Source organism: Podarcis tiliguerta (genome assembly GCF_965153285.1).
Source record: "Podarcis tiliguerta genome assembly, chromosome: 5".
Taxonomy (NCBI): domain Eukaryota; kingdom Metazoa; phylum Chordata; class Lepidosauria; order Squamata; family Lacertidae; genus Podarcis; species Podarcis tiliguerta.
In genome coordinates this window covers 38,346,845-38,371,360 of record NC_139538.1, presented here as the reverse complement: position 1 = coordinate 38,371,360, position 24,516 = coordinate 38,346,845, and the positions used below count along the sequence as shown (strand labels likewise).

General features: G+C 42.7%; 1 protein-coding gene across 5 annotated transcripts in view; it reads right to left on the bottom strand.

Moving 5' to 3' along the window:
* MSL2 (MSL complex subunit 2) overlaps window positions 1-23,858 on the bottom strand; it is a gene marked incomplete at its 5' end in the record, with an annotated part of 31,410 nt that extends 7,552 nt beyond the window's left edge. The window contains 4 exons of one of the 5 annotated variants that reach the window (XR_014511988.1): window positions 1,772-1,798; window positions 3,473-3,508; window positions 7,764-8,566; window positions 23,577-23,858. Coding sequence is in view for 4 of the 5 variants with exons in the window: in XM_083443291.1 (XP_083299417.1) it covers window positions 6,903-8,566; window positions 23,577-23,721 (1,809 nt within the window). Of the gene's footprint in view, window positions 1-1,771; window positions 1,799-3,472; window positions 3,509-4,820; window positions 8,567-12,832; window positions 12,936-14,075; window positions 14,236-14,262; window positions 14,286-23,576 lie in introns of those variants that run through there. The other 4 variants (XM_083443294.1, XM_083443293.1, XM_083443292.1 and 1 more) reach the window with 4 other exon arrangements.
* Window positions 23,859-24,516: the final 658 nt, after the last annotated feature.

Genomic DNA, 24,516 nt, shown 5'->3' with positions numbered 1-24,516 from the left:
ACGTAAGCCTGACCACCTCTCAGTCGTTAAATGTGGTGGCACAGCTTTTAAAAAGAGCTCCGCACTTCTGAGGAAGTGAATGGGTTCCAAGTTAATTTTAATAAGCTGGAGGTACATATGCCCAAGATTCGGAGAGCTCTTCCCTCAGTGTTTCAGATTCCGCTGTGTCACTCTAAGATTTGGTATTTGGGAATATATATTACAAGGAATCTAAGTTATAGAAAGATAGTTATGGGAACGTGTGACAACAAATTAATAAGCATGTAGTTAGATGGGGAAGAATCAATCTTAGTATCATGGACTGTCTAATGGTGGGAGTCATGATGCTTATTTTTTAAAACATTATTGTATTTCTTTCAAACCCTGCCAGTTTGGGTCCCCAAGAAGCAGCTTCAGAAATGGCAAAGGAAAGAAAAATTATCTTTGGCTCAGCAATGCCATTGATTAGGAAATCCATTTTATTTAAACCAGCTCAGGAAGGGATGCCCTTAATGTTGAGATTTATTATGAGGTGAACCAAATAAGAAATGTGATATCAGTCTTTTATTTTAGAAGACAGAATGAAACAGTGAGCCCAATTAGAGAGCCAGGTTAATGGGTGAATTAACATAAATTAGAATAAAACAGCATTCGTTGTGTTAGTTCAAAGACCATAGCAGAAGGAATCCCAATTAATATCCCTCCATTCTGAAAGCATAAATTGCACTCACTTTTCTAGATCATAAATCATTTTACTATGGCAATGTTCAGAGTCTGGAAGCATAGGGCAGGGTTGTTAATACCAAGGTTATCTCCTATGATTTCATCGGCATTTCAAATATTAATTCCTTCTGAAACTGGCAGTCAAGAAAGAGTGCTACTTGCCAGCTCATGCAATTTGAGCAAAAGCTGTTTGGTAGTCTAATAGCGATGAGAGATATTGTATCCAATATATAAAAATGGCAATTGATGCTGTTCATTGGTATTTAAAAATGTTGTGTACCAGATTTTAAAGTGTTTCTTTTTACAGTTTGTACACTATTAAATATGTTTTTTTTTAAATCAACTGTGGAAACATGGCCTTAACATCATAATCAAGAGGACTGTAATACATTGAAGTCTAAGCTGCCCTTTAAATACCTGGCAGCAACTGCTAGGAAGGCATAATTAAAACTTCTCCATTGACAGTATTTAAGGAGATTATCTTACACGTACCCAGACTTCCCCTCTAAGTTGGAGTTGACATATGGGCACTTGCCTCCACTTGTAATGGAATTGTAAAGAGGTGCGGGAATTTTGGGTGCAAGTGTTTCAGGAACTTAGTTTCATCACAGGCCAATGGGTTCATCTCATGCCACAATTGGCCTTCCAGGCCAGTACTTACACTTATAATGGAAACACTTGTTAGCCATAATGGAAACAATTGTTAGCCGTTTATTAGTGGCAGCCAGATCTCATGTGGCTAGACACTGGAAGGATTTGAAAGAGGGAAATACTGAGCATTGGTACCAAATCAGGCAAATTGTACTTCTAGAAAAAACTGACCCATACAGTTAGTGTGGAGAGGTCAAAAGGGATTTTTAAAATTATTTATGAAGTAGAATAAAGTTACTCCCCTCCTTTGGCATACACTCATCTCTGGGTTCTATACTTTGACGGTTTGTCTACAGTCGTGAAAATCTCTACAAGACTCTGTTGTTGGACTGTTGAACATGTGAAGAGGAAAAATAATCAGACCGTTACCTTGATTGTGATACTGCTTGCTCTGTTGTAGTTGCTCGGTTGTACTTACCGATTTCCTTTTGTGCTCTCCCCGTACCTGAGATATGCAATATCAGAGGGTTAATTACATGTTTGAATGTAAATTGGGGGGTTATTATCATTGTCATTATTGTTTTCATTTATATTTTCATTTTGATGTTTATGTGAGGTCATATTGTCACTTAAGTTTTCTGAAAATTAATAAAGATGTTTATTATACTATTCTTCCTTTCTGGAAGGTATTCAACTATGTTTTGCTTAGGGTAGACTCATTGAAATTAATGAACACTCTAAGTTAGGTCCATAAAACTTAGTTGCATACCACCGGTAAGCACTTCCCAAATAAGCACGTAAAAAATTGCTCTATAAATCAGGTCAAGTTGGATTACTGCCTGTGACTGCACCATTAACTGCAGATAAAAAGGTAAAGGGACCCCTGACCATTAGTTCCAGTCATGACCGACTCTGGAGTTGCAGTGCTCATCTCGCTTTATTGGCCGAGGGAGCCGGCGTACAGCTTCCGGGTCATGTGGCCAGCATGACTAAGCCGCTTCTGACGAACCAGAGCAGCACATGGAAACGCCGTTTACCTTCCCGCCAGAGCGGTACCTATTTATCTACTTGCACTTTGACGTGCTGTCAAACTGATAGGTTGGCAGGAGCAGGGACCAAGCAACGGGAGCTCACCCCGTCGCAGGGATTCGAACCGCTGACCTTCTGATCGGCAAGCCCTAGGCTCTGTAGTTTAACCCACAGTGCCACCCGTGTCCCTTTAACTGCAGATGCTATTAGCTTATGATAAAGGACTTTATAAGCAAGGCTTCCAGGTTTAAATTAACTGGAGTTTCTTGTTATGACAGACCTGGGAACTGTGGTTAAACTACGGTTTCTTGGAACAAGCCAGGATAAGAAACCATGGTGTGACCCTGGCTTGTTTTAAGAAACCAGAGATTAAGCAGTTTGTCCTTGATGGATATAACAACAGACCAGAGATTAAAAATGGAAGAAGATGCTTCACATCTCCTTGTGGCTGTGCTGCAAGAGGAGCATTATGTGACACCAAGGCTCATCCAGGTTTATTCCTGTATGACTAAACAGTTCCATTTACACTGGACTATAGCATCTCTCAGCATCACAGACCATCAAAGAACCTAACGGAATTGGCACTGCTTTGAGATGGTTGTTTTTACCTACTGAAGCATGCTCAGAGCAACTGTTGTCATAACCACTCATAGCCTAATCTAAGATTTCTTTCTTGCCCTCCCTGCTATTTATGTACAGTGGTTGGGTAAAATGATGTTAGTTTGGAGTGAAATGCCAATATATTAGCAACACCCTGTTGTATTTTTAATTATTAAATTTCTTCAATTTCATCAAATCAGTGAAAAGTCTTGGCTCAAGCAGGAGAGGTAGGTTACACTGCCCTAGAGAAAAAATTGCACCATGGAGTATGTCTCCTGGATCTACAGCTCAGATAGCATGGGTAGCAGGTGTGCTGCTTTTGAGCAATTAGGAATGTAGCAGCGACTCTTCTTCAAGAGTGAGATTCGGCTACCATCTATAATGCCTATGTAGTAGCCTTTCTGATTTTCAAGTATTTACAATATATTAGGTAAGAGCACATTAATATAAATGCCTGCTGGATCAAACAAAAAACCCATCTCGTCCAGCAGCCTATTTTCACAAAGTGGCCAATCAGAGGGCCATGACAGCGTAACAGCATTCTCCCTACCTGGGTATCCAAGCAACTGGTACTCAAAAGCAGTGCCTGAAATGGAGGGAGAACATAAATAGTCACTGATGACCTTATCGTTCATGAATTCGTATAAACCTCTTTTAAAGCCATGGCTACATCCTGTACTGTGTGCTGCGTAAAGAGGTACATTCTTTTGCCTGTCCTGAATCTTGATTTCTGCACAATTGGGCTTCTTTTGGGGTCACACAAACCTGGTCCGATACATAAATCCAGAATTAAAAATGTGTTCAAGTGCTCACAGCTGCTCCAAAGTGCCTTTTTCTGCCTTCTTCATTTGACTCCATGCTCGGGTTTTAGTAATTTTCCTACGTGGCAGTAATTTCTGTAGTGCGGTGCAAGTGTTTTTTATTATGGGGAAAACACTTGTGTTGTACTTTACAAACACTATTTTTCAACCAACATTTTTTTTAAAAAAAGAAGATAATGTATATGCAAAGCAGCCCAAAGTGATCCTCTTGTTCCTTCTGGCAAATGACTATAGAAGCACCTCTTTGCTAAAGCAGTCTAGGAAGCAACATAGAAAAAAATGGCACCCAAGCATAGGGATGCAAGATCATTGATTTGACAGTCCTCTTATTACCAACATGAGTTATCCCCATTGCTTTATTAAATTTTTGAAGCTGCAGGAAATTAACAAAACAACTTTTAATGAAATGAAACAAAAAAGTCTCCTTTAGAAACCAAGTATTCATAGTATTAAATGGTATCAAATTGTTTCCCTGGGTAGTTTAACAAAATAAAAATTAAAAAATGGCATTTATTAATCAGCTCAATTTTTAATACACAGTTTAAGAATGTTGGCAGTGTAGAAGAAAATTAGTTTTTAAAACAAACCTGAATTTACCACCAGCAATACATTAAAGATCTGGAATCTCCAATAAGCAGTTCCAAAGAACAGTTGATTTTAATCACCAGCTACTGGAATACTGTTTAATATAGCTGTGAGATAGATTGAAATCATTCCCACATTTGGGGACCAAGGCATACTCATGACATATTGGAGCTCCAGAACTATACTAGTAGCAGTCTTGAAAAAAAAACAGTTCTACAGACATTTGCAGAAAATACCCAGGCAGTGGGAATAGCACTCCAGGCTTTTGGTTTGTTTGATTAGTCTTCTTACAGATACTGAAATAATAATTGGATTTACACTAATAAGTAAAGGTTAGAACACTGAAGAAGATAACGGCAGATCCCATTTGGTCCACACAAAAATCACAAATATTTAACTAATTAGGTTTTAATAGGACATAGTAAACCTCAAAATTAAACACAGAATTCAGGAGTTTGGGCTGGCAAAAAAAAGAGACGAGAATACTAAAGAGCATTTTCCACCATTTACTCTCATTATCAAAAATATTTTTCAACTCTTCTTGCAAAACAGAAACAAAAAAAGTACATACGGAACACGTACATCACATCCTTCTTTCTATGGCTTTAACCCCCCCCCCCCCAAACACACACACCCTGCCCTACCCACAGAAAAGACAGGGGGGAAACAAACCAAAAAGCCAACAAAAACGCTATTTGACCACATTCACATAAAATGACACCATGGTACACTACAGAACAAAAAGGAGGCATCATCCAATTGGTGTCCAAAACCTTTTGCTTACTTTTCAGACCTAGTAACCATCATTGTACATGCTTTGTGCCAAATCCAAAGTGTCTAATGTCATAATTCCCTGGCAATGTCACTTAACAACTAGATGGCAAATGTAAAGGAGTTTTAGAAATTCTGGCATCACTTCTCTTCAAACAGGTTATTGAACTATTGTCCTTAAAATAGCAGAGTAATCTTTTCCATTCTAGTCAGCCCATAGATACGCAAATTGAAGAACTTACATGCTAGACCAGAGGCAGCCAACATGGTGACCTTCAGGTGATGTAGATCACAACTCCCATCAGCCCCAGCCAGCGTGGTCAATAGTCAGGAATGATGGGAGTTGCAATCTAACATTGGGATGCTACCACACTGGCTAACCCTGTTCTAGGCACACATCTCAACAATAAGAGGATTGATACAAAGTGGTATATTTTCAACTTTACGGTTTGCTTTTTCTTTCATGGTATAATTGGAAATAAGCTAAAGACAAAAGCTTGTGTGTGGAGCAGAAGGTAGAACAGCTCCGATGGGCTCCAAGATTAACTTGCAACATCCACCACACCAATTCCATGCTTGGCACATCCCTGCTGTTCCAAACTTGGGTACACAGCATGTTAGTCACTTTCAACCAATGCCCTGCTGTGTCTCTTCTTGGTGCATCCAGCTGGTGTCTAATCCCATCCAGGACTCCACTCAGATAGGAGCAGATTTATGCAAGCAAGGCTGGGGGAAACAGGCACTGGGCTCTTGAAGTAGTAGCTGCATGGGAGGACCTCAGCAGAAAGGCAATGCCCTCACAGTGTCATCATGCTGCTATTATTCCAAGCATGTTTGTGTGAAGCGGGAGGAGGTATGCTCTTGCCAACAGCTAAAAACTAACATATACAATGATGTCTCAGTAATTTTGGCATGAGAATTAAATTGCTTTTATTTTGTAGCTAACTAGCACATTCCAAAATATACATTACCTATTTCATAATGAACTCCACAATAATATCTTGAAGATTAGCATTTACAGTATGACACATAATGCAAAAGACTAGTGACATCAATCTGCAAATTCTTCCAAAAATAATAATAAAATAATAATAATGTCTTCAAAGGCTGCTTCATGACAACGGAACTTCTATTACTATTTCTGAAATATTACTCTAGAGAAAAAGAAACATATATTTGAGAATCTTGAGTGTTCAAATCTGACAGGAGGGCCCAGTTTCATAGCTTTCTTTGCTTCAGGACAGCATACACTAGATGGAAAATTAAAATGACTTTAATTTTGAACAAGTTTAAAGTGCTCAATTACTAATCTCCCTATCCACAATAACGTGGTATGAGAAGACTGGCTGTGACATTTTTACTACAACTGCAGCATGAGCCTGACGCTGATTTCCTGCGACACTGACTCTAAACATGGGTACATAATAAATTACCACAACTGTGATGGACTGACTAGAAACCATTGCTGTATATTCAATCAATCTCTGATTAAGCACAAAGCATGAACTGGTACAAGGTCAATATTTGCCCAAAAGTAATTGTGTATTATAAATCATTTACATTAGCATTTGATCTGAAACTATGAGGTGCTGTAAGAACTAAAGACAGTTTCAGGGTAACTCCGCAATTACCGTCAAACTATTTCCCAGACACTAACACACAACATAGCAATGAAAAACACTTGATACAAGTGATCTATATGCAGGAGCTCCGGCAAGTTAAACAGAACCATAGCTGCCCTCAAAATTATAGCAGTTCCCCTACCAAAGGCAGGAGAGAAAGATCAAAAAGAAAAAAATTGACTCAGCAGTCATATCTCATGTCTATAGCTTCGTCCAAGTTCTTATCATCGTTTGTACTGGCAGCTAAAAACGTTGCTACTGGTGACCCTGTCATATTAATTACACTGGTACTTGTGCTGGCATTGCGCACAGCAATGCTTGTCACATTAATGCCCAAGGTAAGCCTAGTCTGCTCCAAGGCCTTTTCTGGCACTGCAAATGCCTCCAGTTTCTTCTCCCCATTAGCCATATATGAATTTTGGCAGCCACGGCATATGCAGTCTAAGCAAGCTTTACGGTTCGAGTAACAAGGACAGCGTTGGCCACGACATGTAAGAACACTTGGATTTTGGGTGGCTCGACCACATTTGCACCCCTTCTTTTCCTGTGGCTTTTTGTACACCGTTTTTGTTAGACCACCTGGCACATGACTGCCAGCTCTTGATTTTTTCAGCATTCCTGTTTTGGATTTCGGGTGGGGTTTCTTGGCGGTGTGGTCTAGAGTCTTTTTCATGCCTTTATTTGCTAAGAGTACAGTTTTGCCTATTTTAGGAGCAGTGCCTCCATTTGGTACAGCTGCTACAGGCTGCAAAGACAACTTTGTATCCTGTTTCACTGTTACCGGGGCTGAGGCTCCCAACGTTGGGCCACGGAGGATGCTGGAAATGGGAAGAGGTTGAACCTTTTCACTGTCACTTTCGGAACGCGATCGCTTTCTATTTAATTTTACCGCCTTCGGTGTCACAGCTGTACATGAAATCCCATAAGGTGAAGCACCCATTGACATGAACATGCTATGGCTAGGAGGCGGAGGACAAAGCTGCAAAAAAGGGCCGTTGGATATATTGGTTTCCAAGCTATGTTGCAGATTAGGACCACAGACCTCTGTGTTGGAGTCCAAGCTCCGTAGCACTTCCTCAACACTAAGTAGAAGAGAATCACCAGGTTTGGTGGTGTCTTTGCTGAAACTGCAGGTATCACTGCTTGCCACACACAAGTCACTAGGAGAAACAGCATCACAGATAGGCTGAAGACCGCTGGAAATAGCTTCAGTTTGTACATACTGTCCAGGGTGAAGATTGCTAGAAATATCGTCACTTTTTAAGCACTGGCCAGGCTGAAGATTGCTAGAATTATCGTCAGTTTCTATGCACGGTGCAGGGCTACATACATCAACTGTATTTGCTTGTTCAGGAGAAGGAATATTTGCTCCAATTTTATCTACTGACAGCCCATTGCAATTGGGCAACCCATTAATAGTGGAGCCTTTCACATCAGACTCCTGTGTGCTTTCAGGAACAGAAGAACGGCATGCTGGAGGCTCATTAGCATGCTCTGAGGTTGAAGGTGATGGGGAATGTGTGATACACAATGCAACGGCTTCATCAGATGTTTCTTCTGTATCTTCATGGAGTGCAGCGCCATCTTTAAGCAAAGTCAATAGATCTGGAGAAGTCTCAGCAGCTTTTTTAATATCCCGTGCTAGTGGTGTTTGTGTAATGTACTCACATAGTTTTTTATAGCAATTCACTAGAATGCTTAACTGTTTATTTTCTTCAAACTGCTCATAGTCCTTGCACCAACTACACGATGGTTTCATCATCATCTTCTGGCCCTTACAGGTTTTGCATACATAATGCTGGCATGTGGAATTGGTGGGTGCAATTGGATCTTGCAGCAGATCTCCTAAAATGGAAAAAAAAAGTATTTAAAAAACTCAGATCTGTCACCAAAAAACTATTCTCACTCTCAGTGCTCCACTGGATTTGTTACAATTAAAGCAAAGCCCAGGAGATTCTATACTTCTGCAATCATTGACAAATATTTGCTCATACAGTGGTACCTCAGGTTAAGTACTTAATTCGTTCCGGAGGTGCGTTCTTAACCTGAAACTGTTCTTAACCTGAAGCACCACTTTAGCTAATGGGGCCTCCAGCTGCTGCCGCGCCGTGGGAGCACAATTTCTGTTCTCATCCTGAAGCAAAGTTCTTAAACTGAAGTACTATTTCTGGGTTAGCGGAGTCTGTAACCTGAAGTGTATGTAATCTGAAGCGTATGTAACCTGAGGTACCACTGTATTACAGAATTCTTGCAACCACCAGCAAATGACTGATCAAATCCCGCTCCTCCCATGTGTTCTCTGGTAGTTGCACCAAACTAGTGCTTACTAGAGTGGTATAAGCCCTTGAAAAATGCCCTGCACTTTTTTGGGCAAGGCATAGTAAATTCTTTGGCAAAAATTAAGTAAATTCAGCAAGGTGGCACAGCTCTTTTAATATACTTATACCTTGGCAGCAGAAATGTACTGCCCCTGCTGGAGAACTGAAAGTTTTTTGAATTAAGAATTTCACTGACTTTCACCAATCCTATTTTCAAATGGGAAAGGAAAAACACAACATTGAGTCACCAGTAAGAAAAGAAGAACAGAGGGCTACTTCCCACATTAGTTTTGTCAACAGAGATTAACAATTAGGTGAAAATACCATGTATTCCTTAATGTTCAAAAGGTGGCAAATTAGTGGGGTGGTTTACATATGTTTTTAAATCACTTTTTTCAAACATAAATTATAAAAATAACACAAAGAATACAAGATCTGTTCATCATCACTTCCACATCTTCCTTTACTCACTCACTACCTTGCAGCTCAAAAACCTGGAGACAGTAAGAAAGAGATTACCGCACGCATCTGAAAAGCTATCAGATGTTTTGGCTTTTCAATACTTTCAGCATGTCAACCAAAAGATACCTGTACCTGCTATTTAATACTTTAGCTATAGTTGTGATATAAAGCTGAAACGTTCTCATAAATTCTTCACATGGAGCTTTGCTATGCGCTATGCTTACCCCATGAGTGCAGTCCCACCATGCAAGGCTGCTCTAGCTGATGAGAGTTCCAACGGGTCCACAACAAGGGGACAGAAAGTTGGAAGGGGCAGAAATCACACAAACAGTGAAGGATGAATTGTTGCTCTTTCTCCACTTAGTGGCTAAGTTCCACAGTTCGTCTCTCTTCTAACCATATCATAGGGATATGTAGCAAGCAGCTAAGAAGAGAGGGAAAAGGCAGAGGAGAGGAGAGACAGAAAGAGCCAGTAGTATCCACCTTCAAAAAGAAATTACCATCCGCTCTAATGTTGCTCTCTGCCTCTTGGCAGGGAATCCTTCAGAATACTCTGCAAAAAGAGCTCACATGTGACAAGTATAATGTGTAGCTAGGCAATTAATGTTAAACAAACAATAAGAAATAGCAGTCATCCGAGCAAAATGATAAAAGATGCTTGAAAATGGTCTGTGTGTATCATACAGTGTGTGTTCACACACAAACACAGATAGATATACAGAACTTGACGGTGCAAGTCAAAGGACCTGAAACCCTTCCTCAGAAAATACTACAGAGGCAGTTACCTATTCTGTATTAAAGAAAGGAAGAACAATAAACAATAAATGAAACTGCAAGTTATTAAAATGAGAAGAGCTTGAAATAAAAGAAGCAGCAGGCTAAGAAAAACTGCAAGTATACGCACAAAAATCAATTAGGGGCAATTCAGTCTCCTGCTGCATCCTCCCTCCTGTGCACACACAGCTTGAACATGTGCATTTCTGCACATAGGAACAGACGATCATCCACTATGTTATTAATCTAAGGGAAAACAGTACATTTACTAAATGCCAACAGTAAGTTGAGCAATATAATTTTTAAAGAAAGCCGGCTTATTAGCAGCTTGCAATGCCTGAGCACAATCTCCATCCCAGTTTACTACATTTATAAAAGTATAACCACCACAAAAGTAGTAGAGATTTTGTGAACAAAGATACAAATAAGCTCTATACCTAACTTTTCTAAGAGCATAAATGAGCTGGAAGCAATCTTAGGCAATACTACTATTAATGGCTCACTGAATTACAAACAACAAAACCCTGCTAATTGAGAGTTGAAATTTTAATGAAGGCAAATCAACTCTCAACTTAACACACTTAAGGGCAACCTGTGGACCACAGGTTATCATCATGAATCTTCTTCTGCTGTTATTTAACCAAATTTGCTGCTCCGCAGCCAATATAACCTTCAAATATGCTGTGATGTTACCCCAACCAACTATCCACTGATTTTAACTGCCCACTGCATTTATTTGATCCAGCACTATTTTTCTGCTGTGAATCAGAGTGGATGTGGTAGAGTGTCTACATCAGGGTAGTCCAATTTTTCATACCAAGTCAGTTGCAAGCGTACTTTGACACAGAACCCGCAGGCTGTGCACAGGGGTGGGAGAGGCAAAAAATGTACACACAGAGAGAGACACCCTAGGCCCTCATGCTGCCTTCCCTCAGCCAGCTAAGCAAGGCTTTGGGAAGGAGACTCAAGGCTCTGTGGCAGGGTTCTAGAACCCCATACCTCCTTCCCAAAGCTCGGAAAGTGAAAACTAAGCTTTGGGGAGGAGGCAGGTGTACTCTAGGACCCTGTCAGAGTCCTCACACCTTCCCAAAGCCCAGTGCCTCTTTACCTAGCTTTGGAAAGGCAGTGGGGAGTCTTTTCTGGGGGTGGGGTTGTCAAATGTTGTTGAGGACTGCCAATAAAAGGCTTTGAGGGTCACATGAGGCCCTCAGGCTATGGGATAGACCACCCTGGTCTACATGGTGGTCTACCAAACATGCTCTATGGTCAGACATTACAGCTGACTCAAGATCCCAACAGTTATTGAGGACAAACTAGGGAGCTATGCCACATTGTAGTTCCCCAGTGGGTGCTTACAGTGGGTGCTGTCCCATCATGCATCCCACCAAGATAATCCAGTTTAGGAACATGTGCAGAGGAGGGTGACCAAGATGAACAAGCCTTATGAGGAACAGATGAGGGAGTTGGGTACATTTAGCCTGGAAAAGAGGAGGTTGAGAGGGCATATGATAGCCATCTTCAATTAACTAAAGTGCTGTCACATGAAGGATGGAGCAAATGCCCACAAGAGGTGGATATAGTGTTGGATCAATCCATCAACCTCTGATGGATGATTTAGAAGGATTGGGTCCGGCATCACTTTTGCTGCATGTGTGCGCCTGTATTTATACTCAGCAGAGTTACATCTCAATGCAGCTCCTTCCTTGGAAGTGTCTTCGGGGTTGAAGGTACACACAGTAGGCAATAAACACCCATGGACGCCATAAAGATTCAGTCAAGTGTAGAAGTTTACTTGACAGGCATAAAAGCATATTGGTAGCAAATATATATAGACATTCACCACTGCTGTGGTCAAGGCATGCTTAGAGTCCAAGACTCTCTCTCTCTCACCACAAGACACAAGCAAGAGACTCACAGCAAGTTACACAGAACCATAGTTATCAGTACTTGCTGTCATACTGTGAACGTCCAAAGAACAGTTCCCACAAAAAATATCCTTGCATCAAAACAATCTCAGACTTCTGCTGCTTCTTGAAACGACTTATCTGTTTCTGGAACAAATAATTCTCTCTCTCTCTCTCTCTCTCATACACACACACACACACACACACAGAGAGAGAGAGAATATGCAACATATGGATGCCCCTTCCTTGGAGTTTTTAAAGCAGAGGTTGGCTGATCATCTGCCAGGTATGATTTAGTTATGTATGACTGCACTAGATGACCTTCAGTGTCCCTTCCAACTCTATGATTCTATGTCACAACATCAATTAGCCAGCTTCAAAGGAAAGAAACATGAGTGCACACTAACTGTGCTCCCAGTTCTTTATTTTCTGCCTTTGCAGTCCGGTTTGAACTCACGCCAGGTTGCGAAGGAAGATCCCTTTGCAAGCATGGACTGGCTACATTGGCTACATTGGGATGTTCAATTAGAAACTTTTTCATTCAGTTGATTCCTGCAAAGTTGCTGCCCCTGCCAATTACTGCTTATAGCTGCAGCCTCCCTCAGTGTTATTTAAGACTCCTGATTGTCCCCTTGTCTTTACTTTCCCCATACCTGCTGTCAGTTAGGCTTGGTTTTCAGGAAATGGCCTCACAAGCCAATAGCACCCCCGCTAGGTCTAATCTGGCTACCAGGTTGGAAGTTCCCCATCACTGACCTAAAAGCAGACTGAAGGTACTGGTAGTTAATGATGTGCTAAATTTTGTTTCAGTACACTGTATCAAAGTTAAGCTGGAACTTTAATAAAAACCTGAAAGCATATAAATCAAGTGAGGACACCAGACTCTTTCTGGCCCAAAACATACATTTCTCAGGGCCTTCTTCAGAGGAAGCCATGAGCATAGCAGCATTCCACTCAAAAAGGAAAAAAGGATTTGAGACTGCCATCACTATACATACTGAGGAGCTGACTTGCGAGAGAATTCCTAAAAAGGGTAGCAGGAGGGGAACTAATGGAAAGTGAGGAAGTGAGAGGAATGGAGCTGGCAACTGTTAAGGAAAAGCAGTCTTAAAATTGGTAGTAAGATTCAGTGCAGGACAATCACATTTAGTATCAAGCATCTCCTAAAAATATATTATATAGTTTTCTATGCAGATTCTAGTTCTGGTTGTAAAAATGATCCTTATTCTGGTTATAAAATTTGAGTCCTGAATAAGAGCATTTTACAAAGTTGAAAGTGGAAAAAGTCAAGTTGGAAACAAATGTGAGAGCCGCAAGCCTAGCGGACAGGGAAAGTGAAGATCTAGGAGTGAAGTGAAGATCTAGGATCTAGGCACCCTCCAGACTTGCCTTATCAACTTTGGTTTTTTACTAGAGCCACTAAGAGCCACCAAGTGGATCCATTTGCAAAAGATATCCATTTAGAACGAAAATATCCTGAGTTCAAGTTTGTTTTGAGTATCAAAACTGAATTCAGCTCACAATCCTATGCAATAATTGATTCTAATTACCACTCAATTTTTCTTCATTTCAGCAGTATAATTTTGGGGGTCATTTTGCTGTTGCCATTGTTAAATGACAGAGACAGAAATCCTTACCAATCTACTGTGTCATCCAAATATTTTACAGTAGATCTGGATTTACCTTCTGCCTACTCTGGCAGTACAGAAATCCCCCTCTCAATTGCTGCTCAAGGGACTATTTTGTTTTGAAGCCTTCAGCAGACACTGACCAACCATGCAATAAAAGATGGATTTTCCTCTAAAACTACAGGAGCTTGTATTTTTTTAAAAAATACAATATTGATGGAAAATATCGCACCATATCTTACATCACATGAAACAAAAGGAAAGCTACCTATTATGCATGCAATCCCCCTAATTGTTCATACAGTATTGTTTTCTTTTAGCTTGAAGTTTTATAGATTCCAGGCTTTGTTAAAAACTGATACCAATGTGAGAACATCGACTTCCTCAAACACCACTTTAAAACTTCTCTAGAGCACTAAACTTTCCTCCATTTGCCCCATTTGATTGAAACAGACCCACCAGTAAACCTCCTTGTGCAGGATAATGTGACATTATGAAGTTATAGTCCTGCTGCAACTAACACAATGGGTTTTGCAGCATGACTGAACTGTCATGTTTGCGTAGCCATGTATTGTAACCATTGATGCTACATCACCACAAAACTGTCACTGTTGCAACTATGACACTGAATGGTTAATAAGCAAGGGAATAGCAGTCACTAGGTTAATTAGGATCCTCCCCACCGTCTGAGGTCACATTTCCACTCACAGGGGGGAAAAGGTGTCATATCTACTACATTCAATGAACAGCCCTCAACACAAATCTGACGCTGCCCTCCTCTCACACATTGCAGCACAGGATTCCAACCAGTTTCTTTAGCAACCACAACACAGAACCAGCAGTGTATGAGGTGCATGAGATCTGGGGATCAAGATGCCCAACATGTGCCTACATCACTCTGCCCTCGCACATACAATATGCAGTAGATTAGGAGTGTTATGGTGCAGCTCCACATAGGCCATATTACTCTAAATCCTAGAATATATTTTAGGCAACTGTCTCTAATCTTCCATTCTGTGTAAAAGTTTTTTTCCAGTCACCAATTGAAGCAAACTCTCAAAAACAAAATAAGTACAGCACCAGTCTTTTTAAAGACATCATAGATTAACCATGTATTCACTTAGAAACAAAGCTATGTTCATATGCTGCAAATCAGGCAATTGACACACTGGTCCTGTTTACATGTCACAATAAACAGTTAAATCATGGCTTATTGTGAAGGGTAAGCTAAGAACAAACCTTAGCTTTTAGTTGTGGCTTATTTGGAGAGACACAAACCATGAATTCTTGTTCACATGTAATGTTAATCTAAGCCTTGTGGTTTGTTTCTACAGCAGGGTTTCCATTATTGCATTGGATTCCTCTGTTGTGCAACACTGTATACAGCCTCATAATTCCAAATATAAAATATTGCCCTTTGAGCGCTAAAAGAATAAGTTCTCTCCCCTACAGGAAGACACACAGTTGTACCAAATGACAAACAAAACTGTTCATTTCACAGAGAGGAGCACATTCTTTGATTCTGTTTTATTAACATTTATATCCTGCTTAATCAATGTGTGTTTCTGTAACAATAATAGCCTTTGAAATTTGGTTCTAACATGTCATCAATTCCATTCACCTTACATTTTAATCTGCATCCAAATCTCCATGGCATACCATGCATCCTAGGCAGAGACCTATGGATTAGCACTTCCTGAACCCATGTTTGAGGTGATGATTTGCAGAAGAGTCATTATTTCATCTTGGACTTTGTTCAGTACCAGGTTAACTATCATAAAAATATTGTTTGTGTATGAACAGTCATTGCAAACTAGGGAAGAGCTGGTATTCAACACATTTTTTTACCAATCAGTCCCAAGCAGAGGGTCTTCTCAGTAGTGGTGCCCTCCCTTCGGAACACCGTCCCATCAGATGGCAAGGAGATAAATAACTATGCAACTTTTAGAATACACCCGAAAGCAGCCCTGTATTGGGAGGTTTTTAAGGTTTGATGTTTTATTATGTTTTTTATGTGTTAGAAGCCACCCCCAGTGGCTGAGGCAACCCAGTAAGATGGGTGAGGTTTAAATATTATTATTCTTATTATTATTAAGCAATTATGGCTACGCTATCATACAAATTATTAGTTCTTCCAGTTCTAAGAATTATGTCTAATTTAATTTCATTAATAAAAATCAATGTATTTCTATTTACTACCAGAATGTCCAGCTCCAACACAAATATCTTTTCCTTACTAGTGTTTCCAACTTAATTACTTTGAAACCATCTGGAACAAAAGGGAAAATGTGTTAACAGACTTGAAAAAGGAGATACCTGGGAACTTTCTTATTGGCAGCAGGCCCAGTGCCAGTGGCCACTCACTTGGGGTCCCTTCCAACTCTACAACTCTATGATTCTAGGAGAACCAAAACCTCAAATTGTTATTCTTATGTCCTATAGCAAAGGTAAGGTCAGGACCCTCCAGTCTATGGGCCAAATGTGGTACCTCGGTCCCATCTATCAGGTCCTCAATCCTGACCCTTTGTCACTGGCATGGACTAGAAGGAATAACATGGCACAAAAACATGGAAGCTATGTTTAACATAGTGAACATTACTGTAAGTATATAGCAATTGAAACTGCCCTTTTAAAGCAACCATAATAAAAGGAGACCACATAGGAGTTCGACCAACAGTAAAAAGCACGATCCAGTTAAACTTGATCCTGTCAGCAACAACAAACAGAATGTTCATACTGATTCCAAAATTGAAGCATTTCAAGCTTAGCAAGCAATCCTACAGTAGATAGGGAATAAAATTTACTTTCAGAAAAGACCACAGAGCATTTGGTTTACAATGGAAAAAGTAATTTTCTAAAATCAAATTCAAGCCAGCTGTTTTTGCATCAAGCAATGGAGTAACAGAATCTCAGTAAATCAAAATACACCATGTATTCCACTCAGGGGCGGATCTACCTGCCCCAGCACCTGGAGCAGCGTGGGGATGGAGCTAGCCGGCCCGTGGAGGCAGGGCTAGCTGCCTGCATGGCAAGTATCTCTAGCCGCCCGCGCAGAGAGCGTGGGAGGGGTACTGCTAGCCACCTGCCGGGAGAGTGGGGGTGCCGCTGCTAGCCGCCCATGCAGCAAGCATGGGGGGATGGCATGGCGATGTCACCCACCCTCACAGCTGACACCCGGTGCGTACCACACACCCCGCACCCGCCTTCCTTCGCCAGTGATTCCAGTCAGGGTTATTGCCAACCTACATTAGTCTGAGGCTTGTTCTTTTACAGTCATACCTCGGGTTGAAGTTGCTTCAGGTTGAGCATTTTTGGGTTGCGCTCCGCGGCGACCCAGAAGTAACGAAACGCGTTACTTCCAGGTTTCGCCGCTAACGCATGCGCAGACGCGGTGAATCGCAACCCATGCACGCACAGACATGGGTTGCATTCACTTCAGGATATGAACGGGGCTCCGGAACGGATCCCATTCACATCCAGAGGTACCACTGTATATTCGTTTCCAGTAGGTTTGTGCCAGCAAGAGTACTTGAACCCATAGAAACAAAAACTGGATGTCTAGATGAGTTTTTCTTGCTTTCAGATCAATTTCTCTTTGTTTTCTTGCATCTACCAAAAGTTTAAACATGCCCCTCCCCCTCCCATCTCATTGGTCACTCCCCTTTCCCTTCTCAGGCTATCCACAAAATGATGGAACAGTGAACTGTGGTGGATGTGCCATCATGGCACAAAAATAAGGCTCCATGGCAAGAATCATTGTGATTTTTACAAGATAAGCCCTTTGGAAAACTAGATAGCTCAACTGGTTAGAGCATGATGCCAAGGTTGCAGGTTCAAGCCCCATATGAGACTACTGCATATTTCTGCATTGAAGGGGATTAGACTAGATGATCCTCAGGGTCCCTTCCAACTCTACGATTCTATATTCCATGCAACACTGATTCTATGATTCTATGTTGGCATGATAAAAATGGTGGATCATCAGAGGTGCTGATGGAAGTCCAAAAAGATTGTATAAGATGTGAAGTTCCTGATATATATATATATATATATATGCTTTCGTAGATTTTCACGGGTACAGGAATGCAGGTTTTGGTGTCCTCGGGTGTCTTCCCGTGTAAAAGTTGGGGTGTCTAGGCGACGTTTCGACGAGGTCTCACTCGTCATCTTCAGGCTGGTGCTTTCGGCTTCTTGTTACTGGAACAGAGCAGGATCTCAGTGTTTGAGTTCCTATAAATACTGTTGAGGAGGTGTGGTGTATAGCCTCCAATGTTCTGGGCAGAGAGGAGGTTCCCAGGCTAGTGTGCCTTTTCTTCTTTTGTTCCTTAATTACTTGAGGGATATCTTGAGTGATTTCTTGAGTGATTTCCTGAATCCCACTTAGGTGGGTCATTAGGTGTGGATTAGTTGCTAAAGCCTTCGTGTCTTGAACTCTTGAACTTTGTGAAGAGTTTTTCTGAGAAGATGGCTGTACTGCACTTGTACTGTACACACACCAACAAACTCCACAAACTAGAGAAACGCCAGAAGCCCAGCCACCCTCCACAACAACCCATGAAACAAACAGTACATAACATATCAGACAGGATCCTCACCTCAACTGAAACCAAAGTACTCTCCAAAGGTTTCAACTTTGCAGTCGCCCCGAGACGCATCCCCACGGAAAACATCATATGCGGAGTCGAAGCTAGCCTAACCAAAATCAATCCAGATGAAGCCAATAAAATCAGACTTGAAGTCACCAACATCCTCTGCTCCAGCAAACCACCCAGAAGCAATTTACACAAAGAAGAACAGAAAGCACTCACCAACCTGAGGAAAGACAACAACATAATCATTCTCCCAGCAGACAAAGGTAATGCCACTGTTGTGATGAACACATCGGACTACCAAGCAAAACTATCAAATCTACTCCAAGACCCTACCTACCAACCTATAAAAACAGATCCCACCACCTATCTGGAAAAAACCACCAAATCCAAAATAAAAGCCTCTCCTATCAGTGAAGAAATCCAGCTAAGAATCATCCCCAGAGAAAAATCATCCAGATGCCCCAAACTCTACGGCCTCCCCAAGATACACAAAGAAGGAACACCACTCAGACCAATAGTCAGCTCCATAGGCTCACCTCTACAAAATCTCGCTAAATTTCTCGCCAAGCAACTTCAGCCCTATGCAGAATCCATCTCTTCACACGTTCCAAACTCCTTCCAGTTCATAGAAACAATAAAGAAGCAAAACCTACAACCCAATGACCTACTTGTGAGCTTCGATGTTGTATCTCTCTTCACACAAGTGCCCATTAATGAAGCCTTGACAGCCATTCAAAACAAATACAATCCCCCCGAATACATCTTGGACCTGACCAACCACTGCCTAACCAACACGTACTTCATCCACAATGGACAAAGATACAAACAGATAGAAGGAGCACCTATGGGATCACCCCTCTCACCGGTCATCGCTAACCTGTACATGGAACACTTTGAAACCAATGCTTTAGACAAGTCAGAACACAAACCCAAACTTTGGCTCAGATATGTTGACGACACCTTTGTAATTTGGCCACACGGGAAGGAAAAACTGGATAGCTTCCTCACACATCTCAACAGCCTACACCCCAAAATACAATTCACTATGGAAATAGAAGCCAACAACCAACTTCCCTTCCTTGACGTCCTAATCTACAAAAAACCTGATGGCTCCCTAGGACACACTATCTACCGGAAAAAAACACACACCAACCGCTACTTACATGCACAATCACACCACCACCCTGCACAAATAAACTCCGTAGCCAAGACTCTCATCTCCAGAACCAAACGCCTGGCTGACGAAGACCACTTGACAACTGAGTTACAGAATCTCTCAAATGTGTTAATTGCCAATGGATACCAGCAAAACAGGGTTACGAAGCTAATCCAAAAAGAAACACCCCCCAAAAACCAAGACACAGAAGAAAACAATGGCATAGCCCTCCTTCCTTATATCAAGGGCACTACAGATAAAATTAGCAAAATCCTCCATAAACACAATATCAAAACAGCCTTTTGCACCAACCAAAAAATAGCCAATATCCTCAGAAACCCCAAGGATAAAATTCAGTTGGAAAACCAAGGGGTCTATGAAATACCCTGCAAAGTCTGCCCAGCCACGTACATTGGACAAACAAACAGACGAATAAATGCACGGATCGCAGAACACAAGAATGCCGTCAAAAAAGAAGAAAAAACTTCCTCTCTTTTCCAACACATGAAAGAAACAGGACACGAAATTAATTTTGCAGATTCCAAATTGCTCTTTAACATGGAACATCACCACAAGAGAATAATCATGGAAGCCATCGAGATAGAGAAACACCCTCACAACATGAACAAGCGTGACGACACATCCCGCTTGCCAGACATCTGGAAATTAGCCCTCCCCACAAAATCTGACACCAGATCCAGAGGCACACAGAACGCCATCACCAATCAACCACACCAGACCCAAACCCAGACCCTCTCCACAGATAAATTACAGACACCATCCAGTAGCCAAACCAGGGTGGCACCTCCGGATGCTGCACCCCCCTGCAATCCCTACACAGATCTGGCTGGCACAGGCCACAAAACCACAGCTCGCCCCTATACACGAAGCCAAGCCAGAGCACAACCAAGTGCAGTACAGCCATCTTCTCAGAAAAACTCTTCACAAAGTTCAAGAGTTCAAGACACGAAGGCTTTAGCAACTAATCCACACCTAATGACCCACCTAAGTGGGATTCAGGAAATCACTCAAGAAATCACTCAAGATATCCCTCAAGTAATTAAGGAACAAAAGAAGAAAAGGCACACTAGCCTGGGAACCTCCTCTCTGCCCAGAACATTGGAGGCTATACACCACACCTCCTCAACAGTATTTATAGGAACTCAAACACTGAGATCCTGCTCTGTTCCAGTAACAAGAAGCCGAAAGCACCAGCCTGAAGATGACGAGTGAGACCTCGTCGAAACGTCGCCTAGACACCCCAACTTTTACACGGGAAGACACCCGAGGACACCAAAACCTGCATATATATATATATATATATATATATATATATAAAATTTAAAGGGGTCCAGTCTGCTTTAGCAGTTGTCACCTCTGACAGAAAGGGGAGACCGTGCTTCTAACAGGCTATGGAGGTCCTGGGCTGCCCAGACGACAAGACCCCCATCTAGGCCTCACTGATGTGGTCCAAAGAAAAGGAAAGCAATACGTTTGGAACCAGCTTGGCTGCAGGTGTTGCCAGAAGGAGGCATACTAGACACCATCCAACTGTCTTATTAGAGACTCCACTCTGGATTTGTGTATTGTTTACTTCTTAGCCTTTTCTTCTTCCAAAGATATCCCTATGAAACATCATTAAATTACAGTCGATATTGGTTTCTACTGATTGCACTGTAAAAACCAACTATCTAGGGACATGGATTTATTCTGAAGATCTCCATTTTGTACCATGCTGGCAGTGACAAGCATTGGATTTGTGTAGGCCCCTCTTCATGTGCCTCCACCATGAGAGGTTTGGAGGGTGGCAACACAAGAATGGGCCTTTTTTCCAGTGGTTCCCTGTTTGTGGAATGCTCTCCGCAGTGAGACCTGCAGGTATATATACATATTTTAAAATAATAATAATAATAATAATAATAATAATAATATTCTTATTGGTCAATCCAAGGAGACATATATCATCCATCATTTGATGGTGTCTTAGGGGAAATTCCATGTAAAAATCATGAAAATATAAGAGGATCTGTTTTTAATCCAATTTCCATGTTTTCTCTTTTTCCATGCCCCACAGCAGCTATTTTGAGACTAGTGCCCACAAAATTCTCTCAGGATTCCACATACCCACAAGTCCAAAGGGTTTAGGATCACTGACCCATGTGCTAGCTTTGTCAGATTTTCTCACCAATGTATCAGTTGTGTCAAATGCCAGCCCTATCACAAGGTTGAATCAGTTGCCTCAGGTACAAAGAGTTCCATGGACATAATGAAAAGGACAGGTATTTAACCATATAGGGTGAAATTCAATATAGCATTATGTCAATCATTCTGCCAGTGCAATTATTTCTGCTCGTGCAACAAAATGTTCTTCCCCCCTCTCCTCCCACCACACAACCCTGAAACCTGCTCTAGGTGTTCCAACCCTCTGGAGCAAAAGGGGGGGGGGGGAGGCAGGGATTGCCACAACACAAGCATAAATCCTTGCACTGACAGGACAGGTTAGTAGAAAATCACCCATATTATTCCCCTTTCACAACAGAGTTTAAACACAGAACTTACGTTAAACTTTGTTTAATTCAATGTAAACCAATGGCTTTAATAGAATGCTTGATCATAACAATAAGAAATGGATGTGTCGACTAAGTTTTGGGAATGACAAGTAATGCACTGCAGAGGACTAGGAGCTACCTGAATTCTCTGCCTGAGATGCCATGGTGCCTTGAGTCAGCTCCATTCACTTATTCACTGGAGATGAACTTCAGAAGTTATGTTTTATTTTAAATTAATACTTTCAACGTAATTCAAAATTCTTTTTTTTAAAAGGAATATGTGAATGAAGAGCTAAGGACCTGACGCAGTCTAAAATTTGTTCCCTCTTGCAAAAAGCAATCTCACAAACTCTGTTCTAAATGGTAGCAGTTAAAATATTTAACCTATTTCTGCTAATTTTAAGATGCAATGACCAGAAGTTATCAGTACATTAATAAAGAGTGATTACAGAATATGTTACAATGTCCTTATGCAATTTACATTTTTGTTTACATTTTGTTTACATTTTTGTTTTGTTTACATTTTTTGAAGTCTGTACTCCTATGCTCAACCTTACAATGAAGTTGTTCAATACTCTGGTTAGAGTGTTTCTTCACATGAAGTTCTGTTATCCAATTACCAAAACAAACTGAACACCATCAGTACAGGGATGACCTTACCCCTTCCTCCCAGTATACAACATTTCCCCTCAAGCTCTACTGCCTTGTTCACTTCAAATGCGTTGTTACACAAAGCAAACACACATTACATATTTAGCTTCCCAAATGCACTATTGCCAAAACTTTTAACTTCACAGAGTAACAGACCTACTATACACATATGCAAAACATTCTCATCCTCAGTCTAAACTTATGCCACACTCAAAGTGTTTGCCTGATATCCTAGGCACGGCTTACTTGGGAGTACAGGACCATAATAAAGCTTACTTTCAAGTAAGGATACACAGTTGGTCTTTAAGGTGTTAGCAAAAAGTTTGCCCTAACAAATCAACATAGGCTATTCCGCTTGAGCGAACAGGCGAAGTATGGAACCCCATTAGGATGAGTTATAAAAAGTTTTCAGAAGCCCATCTCGTCCACAGAGCGGCAAAGGAGGGACATGTGACTCGGGTTCTTCTTGTTGTCTGTGTCCCCCTCCTTCCCGGGGAGTCCCTGTCAGTGACAGCATTTACTCAAGGAGCCGGCAAGCCCATTCCCCGGTCAGTTTCAAGGAGGCCGGGCTGCGGGGGGAGCGCGGAGAGGGGACTTTCACAACTCTCGGGTGGGAAGAGCGAGTCGCCCTGCGGGGCGCGCGCGCCTCTCGGCTGCCAAGCGAGGTTTACCCGAAAAGGCGGCGGAGGCTTTGCTCCCTGCCCATTTCCAAGTGGGTGTAGCGAGTGAGGCGAGCCCGAGCCAAAGGGACGGACGGAGGGAGGGAAAAGGAGGGTGCCGGCTCGCCCGCGGCCCAGAACAATAGAAAGCGCCTCACTCACCGCACACACAGCAAGAGAGCGACTGCCGGAAGTAGGGCAGCAGCTTGCCGATCTCGGCCAGGCACTGCGGGTCCTCTCCGGGGCCGTAGTTGAGCACCAGGCGACTGGCGGAGATGTACAAGGCTGTAGCATTCACCGGGTTCATCGCAGACGCTGAGGCCGACGGCTCCGGGCTGAGAAGAAAGCGCGGCTCCGCGCCCGGGCAGGGCAGGCAGGCCGAGGGGCGGCTGCGCTCCTAGCCCCGCATCGAAGCGCCCTCACATCCAGGGCCGGAGCCGGGGCCTGCTGCTCCTCCTCCTCCGCCTCCCCGCCGCCACCTCCCCCGCCGCAGCTCCTCTTCGCGCCGAGCGGCGGCGGCCCAGGCGGCTACTCCAGGCGGCCGGCCATGCCGGCCTCGCTCGCTCGCCCTCCCGGGGCGCCTCAGGCGGAGAGGAGGCCCCGCATGCGGGGGAGGGGCCGAGGCAGGATCCGCGAACCCAGCGCGCAGGGCGACGGCCCGGGCCCGGCTCTGGTAGGGGCGGGGGGGGGGGGGAGGCGCCTCCGTCCGGAGTTTCAGCGCCGCCGCATCACCGCGCGGCTCCCAAGGCCTCCTCCGCGGGGCCAACGGCTTCGCTACTCCCGGCCGTTCTCGGCGTCAGAACCATCCACCGCACCCCCCCAGCCCCAACGTCAATAGCAACCGTTAGATCCAACCGTCACTGCGTAGCCATCACCGCGGCCGCCTGGGTTCGCCACTGCGCATGCGCGGCCATTCCCTCTCTCTTTCCCTCTCTCTCAGCACACCCACCCCCTTCGCGTCTCGTCGGGCGCCCGAGCCGTCTTTCCCAAGCGAGCTGGGCGGGGCTCGGGAGGCGCTGAGCGAGCCCGACCAAGGCCCAGTGTCTTCCTTAAAGCCGGTTAGCGGTAGCGCTGCCCCTGGAGACGCGGCGATCGGGAACGT